This window comes from Penaeus monodon, chromosome 3 (genome assembly GCF_015228065.2).
Source record: "Penaeus monodon isolate SGIC_2016 chromosome 3, NSTDA_Pmon_1, whole genome shotgun sequence".
NCBI classification, from domain to species: domain Eukaryota; kingdom Metazoa; phylum Arthropoda; class Malacostraca; order Decapoda; family Penaeidae; genus Penaeus; species Penaeus monodon.
The window spans coordinates 32,304,987-32,319,610 of NC_051388.1; the positions used below are offsets into that span (position 1 = coordinate 32,304,987).

General features: G+C 34.0%; 1 protein-coding gene across 1 annotated transcript in view; it reads left to right on the forward strand.

The window, feature by feature from the left end:
- LOC119594259 (ubiquitin carboxyl-terminal hydrolase 22-like) overlaps positions 1-14,133 on the forward strand; it is a gene marked incomplete at both ends in the record, with an annotated part of 20,981 nt that extends 6,848 nt beyond the window's left edge. Inside the window, 4 exon segments of the mRNA XM_037943330.1 lie at positions 5,881-5,984; positions 6,773-6,915; positions 10,925-11,028; positions 13,982-14,133. Coding sequence (XP_037799258.1) covers positions 5,881-5,984; positions 6,773-6,915; positions 10,925-11,028; positions 13,982-14,133 — 503 coding nt within the window.
- Between the last annotated feature and the right edge of the window lie 491 nt (positions 14,134-14,624).

The window sequence follows — 14,624 nt, forward strand, 5'->3', positions numbered from 1 at the left end:
GAGAGAGATAAAGATGGAGAGAGAGAGAGATAAAGATGTAGAGAGAGATATATATATATTACATATGTATATATTATACATATATATTATGTATGTATTATATATACACATATGTATTGTATATTATATATTATATATATTTTATATGCATTATATATATTATATATTTTATTATGTATATCATATATTCTATCATATATATTTTATATGTATTATATAATATATGTACTATATATGTTATATATATTATATATATCAATTTTATATATATAGTTACTATGTATTATACATATGTATGTGTTATATACATATGTATAAGTACATATTTAAATATTTTATATGGTTATTATATACATATGCATTGTATATATCATACATATATATATATATATATATATATATATATATATATATATATTTATATATACACATGATATACATATATATGTATATATATACAGATACACACACACACACACACCAGTTTCGATTATATATTATTATACCATGTATTTTTCACGAAAATATAATTGAAATTGGTCCATATTTATATATATATATATATATATATATATATATATATATATATATATAAATGTATATATCTATATGAATTATATATATATGTTTATATATGCATATATATGTATGTATATTATACACACACACACACACACACATATATATATATATATATATATATATATATATATAGATAGATAGATAGATAGATAGATAGATAGATAGATAAATATATATAGATAGATATGTGCATGTATATATATATATATATATATATATATATATATTATATATATATATATATATATATATATATGATAATCTATATGAATGATTATATATATATATATAATATAATATAGATATAATATATATTACATGGATTTAAAGAGGAAACATTTTTAAAGACAATTTAAAAAGGGGAAAAAAATAGAGGGGAAAAAAATTTAAATAAAAAAAAAAAAAATAAATAAAAAGAAAAAAAAATAAAAAAAAGGAAGAAAAATAAGATAAAAAAAAAAGTTGGAAAAAAATAAGAAGAAAATAAATGAAAGGATAATAAAAAAAAAATAAAATAAAAATAAAAAGAAATTTAAGGGAAAAAAAAAATGAAAGATAATAGGGGTTTAAAGAAAGATAGCATTAAAAAAGATAAAAAAGAAACTTTTTTATAAGAAAAGAATTTAAAATAAAAAAAAAAAATAAAAAAAAAAAAAATTTTAAAAAGATAAAGATAAAGAGGAAGAAGAAGAAGATGAAGAAGAAAGGAAAAAAAAGAAAAAAAAAATTAAAATAAATAAAAAATAATAATTAAAAATAAATAAATTTAAAATATAAATTTTTTAAAAAAAGGGGTTGGGGGAAATAAAAAAATATAAAATAAAAATATAATTTCTTATAAATAAAAAAGATATAGAAAAGAAAATTTATGAGAGAGAGAGGGGGAGAAAAAAAAATGGAGAAAAGAGAGTAAAAGGGAGGAGAGAGATAAAGAGGAGAGAGGAGAGAGGAAAAGATAAAAGAGAGAGAGAGAGAGAGAGAAAGGGATGGAGAGAGGAGAGAAGAGAGATAAAGTGAGAGGAGAAGATAAAAATGGGGGAAAAGGGGAGAAAACAAATGGGGAAGAGGGGAGAGATAAAGAGGGAGAGAAGAAAATAAAGGGATGGAGGGAGAAGAGAGAAAAGATGGAGAGGGGAGAGAGAAAGATAAAGATGGAGGAGAGAAAGGATAAAAAGGGAGAGGAGAGAGGAAAAGGAGAGAGAAGAGAGAGAGATAAAGAATGGAGAGAGAAGGAGAGAAAAATGGGGAAGAGAGAGAGAGAAAAGAGGGAGAGAGAAGAGGAGAAAAGGAGAATGGAGAGGGAGAGGGGAAAGGAAAGGAAGAGGGAGAGAAGGAAGGTGGAGAGGAGAGAGAAAATATTAGAGAGTAGGAGAAGAAGGAGAGAGTGAGAGAGAGAAGATATGGGAGAGAGTGGGAAAGAGAGAGATATGGGAAGAGTGAAGGAGAGAGAGGATGGAGAGAGAGAGAGAGGGAGAAGGAGAGAGGAGGGAGAGAAAGGGAGGGGAGAGGAGAGAGAGTTTGGAAAGGAGAGAGAGAGAGAAGGGAGAAGTGGAGAGAGAAGATATGGAGAGGTGAGAGAGAGAGAGTTTGGAGAAGTAAAGAGAGGGGAATTTTGGAGAAGTGAGAGAGAGAGATAGGAAGGGGTGAGGAGGGGAAATATGGAGAGAGTGGAGAAGACAATATGGAAAAGGTGAGGGGGGAAAGATTTTGGAGAGAGTGAGAGGAGAGATATGGAGAGAGTGAGGGGGAAAAGATATGGAAGAGGGGAGGGGGAGAGAGGAGAAATGGAGAGATGGAGAGAAGAGATATGGAGAAGGAGAGAGAAGAGATAGGATGGGATTGAGAGAAGAGAGAAGGATGGGAGAGAGTGAGGGAGAGAGAGTTTTGAGAGAGGAAGAGAAGAGAAAAAAATGGAGAGGAAGTGAGGAGAGAGAGATATGGAGGAGAGGAGAGAAGAGAGAATTGGAGAGAGTGAAAGAAGAGAGAGGATAGGGAAGAGTGAAAAGAGAGAGAGAAAATTTTGGGAAGTGAGAGAAGAGGGGTAGGGAGAGAGGAGAGAGAGAGGAGATAGGAGAGAGGAGAGAGAGAGGAGTATGGAAGAGGAGGAGAGAGAGAGATATGGAGAGAGTGAGAGAGAGAGAGAGAAAGAGAGAGATAGGGAGAGAGGGGGAGAGAGGGGAGATTGGAGGGGAGAGAAAGAAGAATATGGAGAAGGGAGAGAGGAAGTTTTGGGAGAGGGAGAGGAAGAAGAGATAGGAAAAAGAGTGAGAGAGAGAGAGAGATAGGAGAGAGGAGAAGAGAGAGAGATATGGAAAAGGGGGAAGAGGAGAGAGAGAATGGAGAAGTAGAGAGAGAGAGAGATATGGAGAGAGGGAAGAGAGGGGGGGAAGAATATGGAGAGAGGGGGAGAAGAGGAGATTGGAGAGTGAAGAGAGAGAGATTGGAGAGAGGAGAGGAGGAAGATATGGAAAGTGAGAGAGAGAGAGAGATATGGAGAGAGGAGAGAGAGAGAGATATGGAGAGAGTGAGAGAGAGAGAGATATGGAGAGAGTGAGAGAGAGAGGAGATATGGAGAGAGTGAGAGAGAGAGAGAGATATGGAGAGAGTGAGAGAGAGAGAAATATGGAGAGAGAGAAAGAGAGAGATAGGGGAGAGAGGAGAGAGAGAGATTGGAGAGATGAGAGAGAGAGAGAATGGAGGGGTGAGAGAAGGAGAGATATGGAGAGAGGGAGAGAAGGAAATATGGAGGGTAGGAGAGGAGAGATAGGAGAGAGTGAGAGGAGGAGAGATATGGAGAGAGTGAGAGAGAGAGGATATAGAGAGGAGAGAGAGAGATATGGAGAGAGTGAGGAGAAGAGAGATTTTGGAGAGGTAAGAGAGAGAGAGAGTAGGAGAGAGGAAAAGGAGAAAGAAGGGGGAAGAGTGAGAGAGAGAGAGGAATGGAGGGGTGAGAGAGGAGAAGATTGGAAGAGTGAAGAGAGAAGAGAAAAGAGAGAGTGGAGAAAAAAGGAGAGATATGGAAGAGAAAAAGGAGAGAATGGAGAGGTGAGAGAGAGAGAGAGATAGGGGGGAAGGGGGGGGGGGGGGGTGGGAGATAGAGGGGAGGGGATAGGGAGAGAGGAGAGAGAGAGAGAGAATGGAGAGAGGGGGAGAGAGAGAGAAATAATGGAGAGAAGAGAGAGGGATTAGGAGGAGAGAGAGAGGAGTTATGGAAGAGGGGGAAAGGAGATTGGAGAAGGAGAGAGGAGAATAGGAAAAGGGAGGAGATATGGAGAGAGAGAGAGAGAGTTTTAGAGAGAGAGAGAGAGAGATTGGAGAGAGAAGAGAGAGAATATGGAAGAGAGAAGAGAGGGAGAGAGAGAAAAAGAGAAGAGAGAGAAGGGAGGAAGAAAAAAAGAAGAGGAAAAGGAGAGAAAATTTTGAGAGAGTGAAGAAAGAGAGAGAAAAATTATAAGAGTAAGAAGAGAAGATATGGAGGAGAGAGAGAAAATTGAAGAGAGAGAGAGAGATAGGGAGAGAGGGGGAGAGTAGGAGAGAGAGAGAGAGATATGGAGAGAGAGAGATATGGAAAGAAGGAGAGAAAGGAAGAGGAAGAGAGAGAGAGAGAAGAAAAGAGAGAGGAAGGAGAAAAGAAGAGAAAGAAAAGAGAGAAAGAGAGGGGGAAAAGAAGAGAGAGAGATATGGGTTTTTTAGGAAGGGGATACTGATCTTTACGCCTCACTACCTAAAAAACCAGGGGCCTTTTTTAATTAACTCCACGTTCTCAGCCACCCCAACAGTTCTACACCGTCTTTTAAAAATTGACCTTAGAACAGGGTAATCCCACCTATTGTTGAAAAAATTCCATGCCGTTTTTCTATTGTCTGGTGTAAAATTAGTGTTTTTTATCTAAAAAAGTTCATCAGAAAATGCTTATTGAATCGAAAAATGTTATGCACTTTAGTATTCGAAATGATTTTAGTTTGTGAAAAACTCACAATTTTTTCTCCTTATCATGAACCTTTTAGTCTTTTAAAAAACTCACTTCTTCTTAACACAACTGTAATAAGGGACCCTTTGTTTCCCTTTTCCACGAAAAACCCCGTGCCATATTTTCAGAATTTTTTTTCATTAAAAACTTTCATTTTTTTCATTATGATATGTTTCAAAACGTATTTTTTCAAGAAATTTCGAGCAGTTTAAAAAAGACCCCCTCGTAGCCACAAACGGGGGGTCGGGGCGCTTCTCCTTCCCCGGGAGGGTTTTGCTTGCCCCCTCCGCACCATTCCCCGTAATAAACCATAGAACGCGACAACTTTACGCAACCCTTTAAGAACAAACCACCAGAAACCAGAGTACCCCCCTTTTGGGGGGACATCTTGTCTCGCGTCACCACACCCCAACACTTTTAAATAGTGGCAGCGCTGGGATTACACGTCCCTTTATTTTATTATGGGACCCTGTGGTCATCAAATCCCCTATCTTTACTTGGGCCAGCCCCTGGATCATACAACCCCCCTTTTCATTAAGGAGGAGGAGAGAGAGATTAAGGAGAAGAGAGAGGAGATATGGGGAAAAGAGAGAAGAGATATGGAGGAGAGAGAGGGGAATATGGGAGAGAGAGAGAGAAGGGTTGGAGAGAGAGGAGAGAGTATGGAGAGAGAAGAAGGATATGGAGAGAGAAAAAAGGGAGATTGGAGAGAGAGAGAGAGGATATGGAGAGAGAGGAGGAGATAGGGAGAGGGAGAGAGAGAGGGAAGAGACAGAGAGAGAGGGAGAGGGGGGAGAGAGAGGGAGAGAGAGAGGGGCGAGGGAGAGAGAGAGGGGGAGAGGAAGAGAGAGAGAGAGAGAGAGAGAGAGAGAGAGAAGAGAAAGAGAGAGAGAGGGAAAGAGAGGAGAGAGAAGGAAAGGGGGAGAGAGAGAGAGAGAAGGGGAGAGAGGGGAGAGAGAGAGATTAGAGGAGAGGGGATGGAGAGAGAAAGGGGGGGGGGGGGGGAAGAGAGAGGAAGAGAGAGGAAAGAGAGAGAGAGAGAAGAGAAGAGAGAGAAGAGAAAGAGAGAGAGAGAGAGAGAAAATGAAGAGGAGAGAGAAGAGATGGAAAGAGAGAGAGAAGAGTAATAGAGAGAGAGAATGGGGAAAAGAGAGGTGATTTTTGGAGTTTTAAATTTGTATGGAAAAGAGATTTATTGAAATTTGAAAATTCCATATAATCAATAAGTATATTAAATGAAGTTTAAATTTTAAGAAATTTTTTATAAAATTTATTTGGGGTTTTTTCTTTTTTATTTATTTCTTTTCTTTTTTCTTTTCTTTTTTCAGGGCAATCCACCATCAAATGGAGATTCCACACACACGTGTTCCTGTATAATAGACCAAATTTTTACTGGTGGGCTGCAGTCAGATGTAGTTTGTCAGTCATGCAAGTAAGTTTTTTCTTCCATCCATCTGTCATATTAACCCCTTGGATCCCTTTGCTCCACATAAGGCCCAAAATCCAGGCATTAGGTTTACTTGAGTGGCCACACTCATTGATGTGTGGCCAGTTGCACATGAACACCCATCTGCGGTGTCAAGACTCCTTGCCTCCCCTTTGCTGTATTATTATCTCTTTTTCTGCATAAGCATTTTCTGTTTTTTCATTTCCATTTCATATGCTGTATCTAGATTGTTTTCCTTGCACAGATCATCTCTCTAGGTAGTCCATAACTCAGTGCATTAATAATATCAATAAGTAACATTGTAATTTGTGTAATTTTTTGTTTTCATAATATTCAACTTTCTACAATACCTCCTGTAGCGCTGGTCTAGACAGGCAGGAATAAGATCCTGAATGTGGAATTATTGTCATGTTTCTTGCATGGTACATTCCACACTCATTTACCAATAGAATTATGCAAGAGCCTCATCCTAAATGTCCACTGAGTTTTATCACCCTCCTAGAGCTTTGTATACATGCGGCAAGTCATTCCTGTCACCCTGGCCTTCAGCCAAAATTCTTATGACATGTTCCCATTACTCTGGCCTTCAGCCAAATTTTTCTGTGATGGTTTAATTACAGCACCTGCCACTTAGCCCAATTTTTTCATCATGTGTTGGTCATGCCACCTGGATCCAAGGTGTTAAGTATTGATTTCTCGGTAATCATTTTGATAAAACTGCTACTGATTTAAACCATGCCTTACTCTGTGTATTCTTCCATTTTGTCTTTCAGTGGGGTTTCCACAACAATAGATCCTTTCTGGGATATCTCACTAGACCTTGGTCCATGCCCGTATGGTACCAGTAAAGCTGACAAAAGTGTTCCAACTTCATTAACAGACTGTTTAGAGCGGTTTACACGTCCGGAACACCTAGGTGAGTTTCTTAGTCTAATTCATATGTCATGTTTCAGTAACCTATTTTTGAGAAGCATGTTTTTTTGGTAAGACAAGCAAGGATGGTTGTGCATGTGTATGTAGCTCTATGTCTAGCAATTGTCTGGGTTGTGGTAGCTTGTAATTTTTTTTCCCACCAGTTTTATGTTCTGTGAGAATTGGCCCAAAGTGTAAATCAATGTTTTGAGATAGCAACATTCCATGATCTGCCAATGGGTGTTTCTTTATTTTGCTAAAGTGTTTGTTATTAGGTAATTTTATGTGAATTAGTCAGTTGAAGAGCAATAAGTGCGTAATTTAGATTGATAAAAAAATGGGGAATTAAATATTGTTCCAACTTCATTAATTTATTCATATTTTAAAAAATTATTTACTTATTTTTTCGCCAAAACAATCATATACACTAGGCCTACTCCTCTTCCATGTGCTCATCCTTGTGGTACTGCTCAATACCTTGTACATAACTTATATTCAACCAATAGATTTATCCATTCACTATGTAAAGTTTTTTTATATTAGGTTATTTTATGAGAATTTGTTTTTCACCAATATGACACAAAGCGTGTATTCCTCCCTCCTGTATATTCCTTTCCCTGTCATACTTCTGGAAGCATTGTACAGGCTACAGGGATATTTTGAAAGTATGGCATGTCACCTGCTGATGCCTGGAATACCACCACATGTGGATTTTGTTTTACTCTCCTCTGGAAGTCACTATCAGGTGGTTGTAGCTATCTGACTTCTGAGTTGTTTTTTCAGCTTGAGTCTGACACAACCTTGACCCTGCAGCTGCAAGCAAGAGTTCCTGGATAAGACCTAGCTGGGATTCAAACTGTGTCAAGTTCCCAAGTGCCTTGCACACTATGAGGGCATTGATGGTAGACATGTCAGGGAGTTTGAAGAAAATTGTCCAGTACCACCTAATGGACTTGCAAGTGGATAGATACAAAACATCCTGCAGGTCACCAAGGTTAACACCCTTCATGACTGACTCTTTACCTAGTCCCAGTGGCATGTTTCACCAGATGTTACTGCTCTGGTAGAACAGGATTGCAAGTAATGGAAAAGAATTGCAGAGTTATAAGAGTTGTCCAGGTGCAATTCATGTCTCTTTCCAAACATATCAACATCATTCATAATGGCATTCATACCACATGGAAGATCACTGCAGTATTGGCCCAAGTAGATCTAGAAAGTGTAGATATACCCAGCTGCTGGCCTATTACTGGAGCACAGCTTATGTTTGTCCTGCACAGTGCAATGGGGACCCCAGAATACCCAGGAGCTGCAAACCTATCAACAGCCAGAGTACACCTATGTTATATATATTATATACATATATATTGTATATATACATATATACATACATATACATATATGTAAATATATATACATACACACATATATATGTATGTGTATATGTGTATATGAATATCCAGGAGCCGCAAACCTATCAAGAGCCATAGTACAAGGAGGCCTGCAACTCTTTCACTGAGGTTCCCTTTCAGTTCTTCATGTGTGAAGAAGAGAGTTGTGCCATCTCATTGGCAAACTTAATATGAGAGAGTAAGGGACCTTGTAAAAAATGTTAACCATTCAAATCATATAACTGCTCTGGCAAATCGAACTGTGCTGTACAAAAATAAATTAAAAACAACAAAATGTAGTCATAATACCAGATGGTTTCCTCTTCATTCATAAAGATGAGCTTTGGCAATAGGAAGCATTATGAGCTATCATTTAGACTTAGTATATATATATAATAATTATCATATACAAGGTTATTATCATATAAAGATATGTTAATAAAGTATATGTATAATATTAATTATATTATATTTATATATATGTATATATGTATATTTATATATATGTATATATGTATATTTATATATATGTATATATGTATATTTATATATATGTATATATGTATATTTATACACTCTCTCTCTCTCCTCTCTCTCTCTCTCCTCTCTCTCTCTCTCTCTCTCTCTCTCTCTCTCTCTCTCTCTCCTCTCTCAAGGGTTGGTCACATTAATCTATTCTGTCCAGGGATCCCTTTACAGAACTGAATGCTGCCCTTCCTGTAAATGGATCCGAGATGAAAATCCCTCCACAGCGCGAAAATGCTCTGTCGGTATTTCATCCCTGCCTAGAGCTGAAATATACTGCCGAAACAAAAACTATAATATAATTACTGTAAAACTCATTACTTAGAATAAGAAAAAAAAAAAAAAAATTATATATCATGATAAAAACAAACTTGATTATTAGACATACATTGCATCAAACAACGATGTCTCATTAAATGTTTATAGATAATTCAGATAAATGTTCATTTGCCTAACGAACGTAAACATCAATCCACTTCGACATGCCAAAAGCATGGAGCTCTCTTCGGAAGTTATTTACGCCTTGTTTGATAAAGTGAGAGTCAAAGAGCCATTGTGGAACACCAGTCATAAGGATTATAAAAGCAGGAATGTGAAAAGAACATTATGGATGAAATAAGCAATGAATACCCAAGCTACGCACATCAACTCTCCACAAATATGCATATTTCACTTTTCCTGATCCTGTTATTTTTACCTAACATTCCTAATCTAAAATATAGGTAATCTTAAGTATAGGTAAAATCGTAGTTTAGTAATGTATACAGCAGTAAGCCATATCATATTAGTGTCTGAAGGGACACTGAATGTAGTGTGACCAATCCTTCTCTGTAGATGACCAGACTTCGGCGATCCTCTCTGGAGATCCTAGGACAGAATAGACTAGTGTATCCTTCGCTTCACACACACACACACACACACACACACACACACACACACACACACACACACACACACACACACACACACACACACACACACACATAGACACACACAACACACACACACATAGACACCACACACACACACACATAAGACACACACACAAACAACCACCACACCACACATAGACACACCACACCACACATAGACATAGACACACACACACACACATAGACACACACACACACACACACATAACACACACACCACATAACACACAATAACAACAATACAACATACAACAAACACAAACACATACACATACACAACCAACCATACACACACAACATACACACACATACACATACATACATACTACATACATTTTCTTTTTGTGTGTGTGTGTGTGTGTGTGTGTGTGTGTGTGTGTGTGTGTGTGTGTGTGTGTGTGTGTGTCTGTGTAAATTTACAAATTTATATATATATGAATATATATATATGAATATATACATATAATATATATAAATATATATATATATATATATATATATATATATATATATATATAGTATATATATATTTATATATAAATAATATATATATAGTTATATATATATATATTTATATAGATATAATAATAAAAATAAATATTTATTTAAATATTAAATATGTATGTATATATAAATTTTTTGTCCAAATTATACATATATATATTTGTTTATTCATAAATGGTAACAATCAGCATTTTATGCTTTCAAGAATATGGAATAATACATTAGAATTAAATGATTAGTGAAAACCCTAAAAGTATTGTATTGTTTTCTGTTCTTAGAGGTTTTGTATTTTCTGAAGCATTTTAAAAATCAGTATATTTTTGAATTTAGACTAGATTGTTGCTATCAATAAATGATGAAAATATGGAAATGTATTAGTGATTGAGTAGAAAAAGGTGATTTGTGCACCAGATGGATTTTAGATAATTTTCTAAGTTTAAGTAATTTTATTTGACTATATATATATATATACATATATATATATATATATATATATATATATATATATATATATATATATATATATATATATATATATATATATATGAAAAACCTTTTGATTTGAAGTGGAAAGTGTTTTATCTTTCCCTTTTTACTATTGTGTATGATTTATACAGACACCATGATGCCAATATATGGTGTTTTCATGTTGCTTTTCCAGGTAGTAGCGCAAAAATTAAATGTAGTGGCTGTGAAAGTTATCAAGAATCTACAAAACAACTTACAATGAAGAAGCTCCCAATTGTTTGTAGTTTTCATCTTAAGGTAAGGATACATATTTATTATTATTTGAAACACAGACACACACACACACACACACATATATATTTTATATATATATATATGAATATATATACATATATATATATATATATATATATATATATATATATATATATATGTATATATATATATGTATATTTATATATATATATTTATATATATCTACTTATATATACTAATTTATATGTATATATATATATATATATATATATATATATTTTCCTTTGTATATATTTATCTTCGTATATATTTATCTACATATATCCCTCTATATGTATATATATTTACCTGTATTTATATATTTACCTATATATATCGATATTTATCTATATATATATTCATATATATATTTATGTATATATAGTTATATATGTTTATATATGTACATATATATATATATATATATAATATATATATATATATATATATATATATATATATATATATATATATATATATATATATATATATATATATGTATATTTATCTGTAAATATATATATGTATATGTATTATCTTTATATATACATATATAGATATATATGTATGTATATATATATATGTCTGTGTGTGTGTGTGTGTGTGTGATGTGTATATATTGTAGTGTTTTATTATATATATATAATATATATATAATATATATATATATATATATACATATATATATATATATATATATTATACACATTTATATATATATATAATATAAACATATATATATAATATATATATATATATATATATACATAATATATAACACACACATATATATATAATATATATATATATATATATATATAATTATATATATACAATATATATATTAATTATATATAATATATATATATATATACATATACACAATATATACATACATTAACTACATATAACATATATATCATCTAATATAAACACACATACACTACATACACACTTATATACTCACATATATCACATATACACACACTTATACATAATGCATTATTATATTGTATATATCCTATGTAACTTTTATATATACATCTTTAATATATACATATTATATAATACACATACATAGATATTCAATAAATAATATAATAATATATAATATATATATATATAAATATAATATATATATAATATATATTATATATTAACACACACACATATAATAACTATAAAAACTAAAACATAATACTAAAAGAAGTAATAGTATAATAAGTATAGTAATATGATGATATAAATGATTATGATATAAGTATATATATGAACAACCACACAGCACACACGAAGACACACACACACAACACAAACACCCACACACAACACACAACACACACAACAGACACACACACATACACGTCACCACGCATCAATATTTATATAATCACAACTGACATATGCCCTACACTAATTGTAAGTAAATGAAAGTGGAGGCAAAGTGAGTGAATGCAACAAAACAAAAACAAAACAAAAAGAGAAACCCAAATGATGAAAGCATGAGATGGAGAGTGAGTGGAGTGAGAGAGTGAGGGAAGTGAGAGAGTGTTAGGAGAGAGTGAGTGAGAGTGAGTGAGAGTGAGAGAGTGAGTGGTGAGAGTGAGAGAGTGAGTGAGAGTGAGAGTGTGAGTGAGAGTGAGAGAGTGAGTGAGAGGTGAGAGAGTGAGTGAGAGTGAGAGAGTGAGATTGAGAGTGGAGAGTGAGGGAGTGAGATGAGTGAGTGAGAGTGAGAGAGTGAGTGAGATGAGTGGAGTGAGAGTGAGTGAGTGGGAGTGAGTGGAGAGTGAGGAGAGAGTGAGTGGAGAGTGAGAGGAGAGAGTGAGGAGTGATGTGAGGTGAGTGAGAGTGAGTGAGGTGAGTTGTGAGTGAGTGGTGAGAGTGAGAGTGAGGAGTGAGTGAGGAAGTGTGAGATGAGTGGTGAGGTGAGTGTGGTGTGAGTGAGTGTGTAGAGTGAGTGATGATGAGAGTACGATAGAAGAGTGAGAGAGAAGAGAAGGAGATAAATATGATAATAATGAGTGAAATGAGAATGTGAGAATGTATTGTAAAATGATAAATAGATATGAGAATAATGAGCAGTGAATAAGAATGAGATGATGATGCAGTAGAATAATATATAAATATATATGATAGAATAATAATATAATAAGATAAAATAGAAAGAGAACAGACGAACAGCAGAAGAGAGACACAAACTATCAGACTGACATAGTGATGCATGCATGCATGTACACATTAGTTATATATATATAATATATAGCATATATATCTAATACATACATGATATAATATCACATACTCACACTCAATACACACAACTACACACACACACTCACATCAATCCACTACACTACACCAACCACACTACCACACACACACAACATCACTACAACTTGGATGCATCATCATATACACATTATCATAATACACCACATACATTCAATCACACTACATAATCATCATCACATCAACTACATACACTCACACTCACACTCACACCACACACCACACACACCACACCACACCACACACACACACACATCACACACACAACACACACACACACAATCACAACAACATACTACAACACACAACACACACACACACACACAACACACAACACCACACACACAACACACACACACACACCAACACACACCACAATCACACACAAACAGCCACAGCACACCACAATATACACTGAACAATACCCCCAAAACAACACAAAAAACACACACCACATACCAATACATAAATATAATGATACAAAAACACACACAACACACAACACACACACACACACACACACACACACACCAGTACTCCCATTATTAACACCCCCTTCCTAAACTCCACAAAAGAGAAAACTTTTTTACTTTCACTCTCCATGCATGTAGAAATACTGATATTTACATGTCTATGCACATGTTTTGATATTCTGTATAACTTCCAGAGGTTTGAACATAGCAACAGATTACATAAGAAGATATCTACGTTCATATCATTTCCTGAACATTTGGATATGACTCCATTCATGTCCAACAGAAGAAATAATAACAACAACCATAATGGTGTATCAGCTCATCCAACTGATATAAATAATAGGTAAGTTTTTTTTTTTTTTCTTTTATTCTCAATATTCCTTTTTTTACTTAAATTGATATTGATGCTACTATGATCAAGCTCATCCCTCCTTCAGAATACATAATCTGACAGCTATGCATAAGATTTATATACATCCCAGGAAAGATTTTCATAGTACACACTCTCTCTCTCTCTATCCTTCATTTATGTGTGTGTATGTGTGCATATATCTATCTGTCTATCTATCTATCTATCTATCTATCTATCTATATATATATATATATATATATATATATATATATATATATATATATATATATACACATAAATTGAATTGATATTTATGCTACTATGATCAAGCTCATCCCTCCTTCAGAATACATAATCTGACAGCTATGCATAAGATTTATATACATCCCAGGAAAGATTTTCATAGTACACACACTCTCTCTCTCTATCCTTCATTTATATGTGTGTATATGTGCATATATCTCTCTCTCTCTCTCTCTCTC